General features: G+C 48.1%; 2 protein-coding genes across 2 annotated transcripts; both read right to left on the bottom strand.

Annotated features, from left to right (window-relative positions):
* Window positions 1-222: 222 nt before the first annotated feature.
* On the bottom strand, window positions 223-3901 carry LOC103132667 (alcohol dehydrogenase 1-like). The gene is made up of 7 exons (XM_007544461.2): window positions 3793-3901; window positions 3029-3130; window positions 1935-2076; window positions 1273-1360; window positions 970-1189; window positions 627-887; window positions 223-557 (listed from the first exon to the last, which is right to left on the bottom strand). Exons 1-7 carry the CDS (start codon window positions 3808-3810, stop codon window positions 321-323), a joined length of 1068 nt encoding a protein of 355 aa, XP_007544523.1. The 5' UTR covers window positions 3811-3901; the 3' UTR covers window positions 223-320.
* An 801-nt stretch (window positions 3902-4702) lies between these two features.
* Window positions 4703-8007, bottom strand: LOC103132665 (serine palmitoyltransferase 2-like). The gene is made up of 3 exons (XM_007544460.2): window positions 7286-8007; window positions 7083-7212; window positions 4703-5947 (listed from the first exon to the last, which is right to left on the bottom strand). Exons 1-3 carry the CDS (start codon window positions 7357-7359, stop codon window positions 5828-5830), a joined length of 324 nt encoding a protein of 107 aa, XP_007544522.1. The 5' UTR covers window positions 7360-8007; the 3' UTR covers window positions 4703-5827.
* Window positions 8008-8013: the final 6 nt, after the last annotated feature.

Here is an 8013-nt window from a genome sequence, read left to right as displayed (position 1 = left end):
CAGATCCACGAACCGATCCAGATCCACGAACCGATCCAGATCCACGAACCGATTCAGATCCACGAACCGATCCAGATCCACGAACCAATCCAGATCCACGAACCGATCCAGATCCACGAACCGATCCAGATCCACGAACCGATCCAGATCCATTTAACCCGACAGTGATCTTAGGGGATCCTGACAGGGATCCCCTAAGATCACTGTGACCCCACCGCGGCCTGGTGGGGTCACATTGACTTAGGGGTTTGGATCCCAAACACACATCTCATCTTGGTTTGGACCTGGCAGGTATGCCAGAAGCCTGACATGAAGCCAGGTCAAGGCCAGGATGGCTTCAGGACTTCTGCTTCAGTGTCACAGTGTTTGTTGAGCTCAACTTCCTGTGGTCTTAAAACTCTCGGATCGACTCTTCTGGTCTCACCTCCAAACAGGGTGCCCTTCCATGTACGGCCCGCGATGAGCTGAATGGGTCGGGCGGCAAAATCATGCAGATCTGTCCAGCCGACGAGGACGCTGACACCCCAACCTTTCACACAAGACTCCAGGGCACTGCGCTGCACAGAGGAGCAGAGCACGTCAGACACCTGGGTTTATTTTCTAAGCTTGTACCAGATGGTCCTCACCATGACTGCAACATTTCCAACACACTCCAGGGAGTAGTCCACTCCTCCATCAGTCATCTCAGCCAGCACCTGGTTGATGGGTCTGCTGTGATCTTTGGGGTTCACAAACTCAGTGGCACCAAACACTTTGGCTTTCTCAAACTTCTCCGGGTTGATGTCAACAGCGATGATCCTTTTGGCTCCTGCAAACTTACAGCCCATGACTGCAGCCAGGCCCACAGCTCCCAGACCGAACACGGCGCAGGTGGAACCCGCTTCCACCTGCAGGACGACATGCTCACATTAGCTTACTGCATAGGGCCTCGATGTCCACATGGTGCCAAGAAAGACTTTCAGGTTCGACCTTAGCAGTGTTGACTGCTGCGCCGAACCCGGTGCAGACCCCGCAGCCAAGGAGGCAGACTTTATCCAGAGGGGCAGCCGGGTCGATCTTAGCCACTGCTATCTGGTTAAGAACCGTGTACTCAGAGAAGGTGCTGGTCCCCAAAAACTGCAGCAGCTTCTTCCCCTTGCAGCTCAGTCTGGTTTCTTCTAAAGCCATCACATCATAGCGGTCAGCGGCCCTGAGAACAAAAGTCACTGTCTGGCTTTAAACTGTAAAAATATTGAAGATCTGATGAATTCATGAATGAAGAGATCAACCTACCATCCTTTGACACACTGGTTGGTCTTTGGGCTTTTACAAAAGCGACACTCTCGACACTGGGAGATGAACAGAGGAATAACCTTGTCCCCTGAATATTAAAGAAGTCATTTAAAACATTATAATGTAGGACGAAGATGAAATGATGTGACACTTTCTTTGGGCCTGTCTCAGCACCATCAGTCAGGATCAGAGGGGAAACTCTAATTGCTTCAGGCCGTTGAAGTTTGCCCCTTTAATGTTTGAACTTTGTGAGGAACGTTACGGTTTAATGTTTCCAGCTTTTTATTTTATTGGTTTCTGAGGGGAAACTGCAGTGAGAACATGAACTGATCCAGGTTCAAGGTTTTATTTTATTTTTGACTAAATGCTAACAGTGGAGTTGGTCAAGTCAAGGTGCTCAGGTTGTGTGGGGGCAGCATCACCCTTCCACCACCGTGCTTCACAGCGGGTACAGATCTGCTGCGTCTGGCTTCCCCCACCTTGGTCTCTACTCCAGTCTCATCTGTCCAGAGGACATTGTCCCAGAAGTCTTGTCCTTCTCCCAGATTTGGGTTTCCAGACTTGCGTCCTGCTGCCGTCTCGTTTCCAGAAAGGGTTTTTCCAGGTGGCATTGACACACAGCGCCAGGAGCAGCAAACAGCTCTGAGTTGGGTTTGACTCACCTGGCTGAAATTCAGTGACGCCGGGCCCAACGCTCTCCACTATGCCAGCTCCCTCATGTCCGAGAACCACCGGGAAGCCATCTTTGTGCATTCCCTCAAACAGGTGGTACAGATCTGTGTGGCAGACGCCTGTGGCCACGATCTGCAAACGGGGAAATCACTCAGCTTAATTCATCACTGAATCTGACTATATTTGCTGTTTGGTGAAGTTGTTAGCCATGCTAACGTCGGATCTAAGCAGCTGATGAAGGGACGATGTTCCAGCTGTACACATGGCGCCACATGGTTTCTATGGATCTGACCAGTATGGTGACACCAGCCCCTAACTGGGATCTTATCTGGGACAAGAACATGAGCGACTCCAGGTGGGCCATTCACATGAGGCGTGAACGTATGAAAATCATGACACATCTATAACCCAGCTGAGGCCCCAAGTCGACCCGCTTTGTTCTATGGAAGTGATTATGGGATGCCATCAGTTTGTAGATGTGAAACATTCAGGTTTTCTTTCTTCTTCAAATGGAAAGTTTCCAGGTGGGGGCTGGTGTTTCTCAGCAGCAGGAGCTGATAAAAACTGGGCTTTTGTCCAGCAGTAGCTGCTGCAGAGCAGCGGCCAGAGAGGTGGAGGGCCCTGGACAGACCAACCACTTATGGTCAAACTAGGACTTAGAAATTAATGACTTCTTTCTCTCATGACAGGCTAAATAACCCGAATTATTGCTGTTAATTTTTGACGGTTTAACTTCTCAATTCCAGTCTTCAGGCCCCTGCTCTGCATGTTTTAGATGTGCCTCTATTCCAGAACTGCTGATTCAAATGATTGCATGACCTTCAAGTACTGCAGAGGCCTGTTAATCACCAAAATATTGAATCCAGGTGTGTGGCAGAAGGGAAACATCTAAAACATGCAGGGCAGGGGGGCGTGAGGACCGGAATTGAGAAACACTGGGTTAACTGTGAGCAAACGGCACCGACAGGCTCTCTGCTGACCATCAACCTGACTGTCATGTGACTGGACTGAGGGAGGACAACCACCTGCAGAAAGAGCCCAAACTGGGATGTGAAGGTGTGGGTCACGTTTGTGGCCGGCTCACCTTGATGCGGACCTCGTTGGCCTGAGGAGGTGCCACCTCTATCTCCTCGATGACCAGGGGCTTGTTGGGCTCCCAGGCCACCGCCGCCTTGCACCTGATGACCTAAAGCAGGACGGACATCAGCTGGAATTGCTGCTTCTGCTCTTAAATTGTGTCTCAGGAAGGTTCCTGACAAACTGGAACCCAAAGGCTTTCCGGTTAAATTTCAAGAGTCTCTGTTGAGTTTGAGCAGTTCATGTTTAAATCTCACTTTCAGGGGAGAATAAAACCATTTCTGAGAAAAGCAGAAATGAGACAGCTGATCAAAGTTCATGTTTTCCATGGCAAACACCTTCCCTTTAAGACAGTTTAGTTACATTTTATTCCATCATCAGAGTAAAACCCAGAGAAAATGACTATTTTCCTTGTGGATTTTTGTTTAAACATCCCAGATGACATTTTTCCTACTTTTCCCCCTTCGGCCCCTTTCTGGCCTCTGGCTGCTTAACGCCTGCCAATTTCTGCAGTTGCATAAAACTGTCAGGATAATTTGAAACCAAGTCAAAAATCCTCAAACCACAGATGAGTTTCATTGTTTTCTTTTCTCAGCAAATCAGGAAAAATGTTAAAATGTTAAATGTTAAAACCTTCAGCAGTTTTATGGAGATTTGTCGACTTTGGTCGCCGATCCCGATTTTGCTTTAATGCAAACCATAAGTTTAACCAACACATGAAACAACTGCAGATGCATGTAGAGGTGCTGTGGAAGTGAAAAGTTAACCTACCTTACCAGCTGTAGCCATTTCTACAGAGTGAAACAGCCAGGAGGTTTGGACCTGCTGCTGGGGGAACAAACAAAGTTTGGTTGAAATCCTGCAGCTGAAGCTGAAGTTATGCAACTGTGCAGACGGGGGGAGGTTCCCTGGACGGCTGTCAACGTATTGAATCTTTAATCCACCACTTATATAAAAGATAAGAGAAATAAAGCATCATGTATCATTTTGGCACAAATGTGCTGCCTCCCAACTGCTTCTCTTTCCACCTGTTCACCTTTAACCCACATCACTTTTACTATGGAAATAAAGGGTTTGAAACTATTGCCCGTTTGATCCAGACTGATTAGAATCTCTTCCTACTTTAGCCTGAAATTTTCCTGATTTTAACACAAAAAATACTGACTTTGTTTCCATCCAATTGTCCAGTAGATCACCTTCAGTTTTCTGCATATTTCCCCATTTATGTTTATATGTTTCTCATCAGATGTGGACAGTGGAGCAGTGATCTGGACTGCTGCCTTGCAGCAACAAGGTTCTGGGTTCAAATCCCAGCCTGGAGTCTGTGAAGGGTTAGCGTTAGCACGGCTTCCTCCCACAGTCCACAAACACGACTGTTAGGTTAGTTAGCTGCTGGAAACGTCCTGTAGGAATGAACGGCTGCCTGGTTGGCCGTCCTGTGACGGACTCCAGTCCAACGCAGACTGGCAACACGAGGCATTCAGATGAAGTCTAGAAAGTTTATGGTCAGTTAAAGTATTTCTGATTTTTCAATCGTCATCTTTGAGTAGACGAGGACGTCCAGTTGCAGTTCTTGGTGTACTTACAGTTAATCTGTCAAACATCTCATGAAACTGTTTCCACTGTTGTTACAGATCAACGTTGAGAATATTGCAGTTGTAATAAAAAGGCTGCAGGCATCTCCAGATGTGTATTGTTTTAATGATGTGCTGGTTGGACTGGAACAGTGGCAGCTCACATATGAACAGTTAGTGACTCTGGTGGAGATGATGAAATGCAAGGCGGTCAACAGAAACACGTCCAGCGCTCACGACTTCTGGTGAAGAAATAAACATGCTCAACATTTTCCAAATCTGCAAAACAATGACTTCAAGGCACTAAAGTCCATCAGAGAACATCTGGATCAGAACCGAGACAGAGGAAACCAGAAGCAGGAAATCAGCACAAACACCAGAGGCCAACAGTCCAGCACAGGGGTGGAGGAATGATGGTTTGGGCTCGTTTGACGGCAGCTTGCCGTCGCCTCGGCCCGTCCGCATCGCCTTCAGCGTTTCTCTGAGGCTGCAGGACATTAAGGGCAGGAAAGAATCCGTCCAACTGGACAAACATGTCAAAATCTGGAACATAAAAGATACCTGAAATACAACATCCTGCTCAACTCTGCCCCCAAGTGGCCCTTTGTGGTCCTGCGTCCTCTAAAATCATAATCTGACAATGTTCTGCTCTAGGCGTCTGAAACTGTTTTATAATCTGGGAAAGGCCAGATCAGCTTGCTGGGATGTAGTGTGTAAACTCCAAAAACTGAAACTTTGCTTTTCAGCAGCAGGTTCTGATCTGATGCTGTTTTTAATGAAACAAGTATCTTCATCCTTCAAAAGCTCAGCACCCAGATGTTGAAGGATGTGACTTTAGACCAACCAGATGACAGGAGATATGAACACGTCATTCATTGTGCAAAACAAAGCAACAGGAAACTATTTTGTTGGTCAAAAACATCATATTTTAGAGACAGATGAAAAAGCTCAGCTGGAAAACATCCAGAAGTGTCAGCTGAAGACAGACCATCAGTCGTGGTTAAATGATAACATCATTGGTTTCTGTAACGTGAAGCGACGCCTGCCTCACAGAGTCTCATAAAAACACAGAGTGAGAAGAAGAGGCGCTTCTTTCAAGCTTGCTGCAGCTTTAAGGCGAAGTGCAGTTAGAGGCCAGGATGTGTGGCTGGGGGTTGATCGTGAGCAGGGACTTGTGCAACATCTCCATCCTCATGGAAGACTTGTGATGCATCTTGACCTGTGACCTCGTGTTAGTCATCGATGTCCTCGTAGACGCCGTCATCGAAGGGTCGCGCCCCAGACGGCTGGATCCTGTGACGCGAATACTTGAGCTGAAGAAGGTCACCGACCTCGCTGATGGCACTCAGCGCCTGTGGAGACATTTATGACCAAACGTTTCAGCTTTTAGCCCGAAGCAGCGAAGCAACAAACTTAGAAACATGCTGCGATGACGGCAGGCAGGAAATGGAACCGTCTTCAACACCTCAGCATCAGCTGCTGTTCTTCAGTCCGAGACTAACATTTTAATTTTCTTTGGTTCAACACAAATATTGAAATAGTCTGGATTAACCGTCATTTCCTCAGGGCGTCGTCACACAGGAACCAACAGGAAGCTACGGTCAGAGTTTCCCTCTCTGGATCTGAGCAGGAAAACCTTCAGATGCGTCGCCGTGTTTTCCCAGTCAGACTGAACTTCACCAGAAAGAACCTCTCGTTCACACGACCCGCATCCTGTGGCTCGGCAGTCGGGCCAAAGTTCACACTATTGCATAACCAGTGGAGGACGCTTTCTTGTTGCAGAAGAAGCCAGCACTGTCCTTCCACTTAACTTTCCACAGCTCTCTGAGTAGCGAACCTCTTTAGCAATGACTTCCAGGCCAAACCAGAACATTCCTGTTAGGTCTGGTCTGATCCTTCACTTTAACTTTCTTTGGCAACAGGAAAAGGTCCAACCAGCATGAAGATAAAACTCATCCCACAATCAGCCAAAACAATAAAGAGATAAAACGTCGAGCCCTCCCACCGTCTGCAGCCGACCTCTCCAGGTGAAGGTCAACATGTCTGCGGTCAGCAGAAGCATAAGGATAAACGGATCCAGGGTCACGAATCCGTGTGGATCAAGAAAACCAAGAGCTCAGCAGAGGAAGACGAAGCCGCTCTTCCTCTTCACCTCGTTTTGCTCTGCTGTTTTCACAAGGGAAGAAGAATCGGGTTTGACATCGGTTTACATGTTCCGGCTTTTCTGATCCATCTGAACACATCGACCGGATCCTGACTGAACCTGTGTGAGGCCTCCGCATCAGAAGTGAGGGCAACCTGGACTCTGTGGAAGCTGAAGTTTTAAATTCAGCAGGAATGAGGATTTGCTCAGAACCTGAACTATTTGGAGGAATGGATCGAACCGCCTGCTGCAGCAGCTTCTCACCTGCTGCAGCAGCTTCTCACCTGCTGCAGCAGCTTCTCACCTGCTGCAGCAGCTTCTCACCTGCTGCAGCAGCTTCTCACCTGGTCCAGCAGCTCCCTGGAATGAGCGGCCGAGATGCAGAAGCGCGCCCGCGACTCGATGATGGGCGTGGCCGGGAAGCCCACCACCACCACGCCGATGTTTCTGCTCAGCATCTCGCGGCCGAACGCTCTGACGGGACACACAGGAGGGAAACGTCAGCGGCCGGCGGCCTGAGGTCAAAGGTCAGCAGCTGCAGCCTCACCCTATCTTGGCGGGCATGTAGAGCATCATGGGAACGACGGGCGAGTCGTCGTTCCCGTAGATGATGAAGCCCATTTCCCGAAGTCTCCGTCGGAAGTAGCAGGTGTTCTCAGCCAGCTGCCGGATCCGGTCAGAACCTGGACCAGAACAGACAAGAGCAGCTTACAGTGTGCAGAAAGAAAACACACCCTGGTCATTTCCTTAACAGAGACGTCTGGTAGAAAGTAAGTACACCCTGTGACTCCCTTCACCTTGCTGGTCCAGTTGGTTCTGTTCATGCAGGTTCCTGGTCAAAGGTCAGAGCACATCGGACCAATGTCACTTAAATCACTTCTTACGACTCACTTCTTTGGCCTGACCTTTGACCCCATGGGAAATGCTGATCTTAGTTTTGGGTTATTTTATTTTCATATTCTGTCGTTGTGTCTTTATTTGTAAAAAAAAAATAAAAATTAAGCTAAAAGTCCAAAAAAATGTTACCAGTGAAAAAGTGTCAGATTGTCACGGTGAGAGCCGGACCGGTCATTCAGAGCCGGATTTCAATGCATGTCATTCACATACATCTGCAAAAAGTGGCCAAGCATCACTAAACTTTTCTTCAAAAGTCACCAGATCCGTCGCTCGATGTTCGAAACAAAAACGTTGCCAGAATAGCTGCTAACTAAAGCGACAAAGTGGAAACATTAGAAACAAAGTCTTCCTGACCACAGCGCCGCCCAGCACTCATCC

This window comes from Poecilia formosa, unplaced genomic scaffold (assembly GCF_000485575.1).
Source record: "Poecilia formosa unplaced genomic scaffold, Poecilia_formosa-5.1.2 Scaffold1200, whole genome shotgun sequence".
NCBI classification, from domain to species: domain Eukaryota; kingdom Metazoa; phylum Chordata; class Actinopteri; order Cyprinodontiformes; family Poeciliidae; genus Poecilia; species Poecilia formosa.
This window is presented reverse-complemented; position numbering and strand designations above follow the sequence as displayed.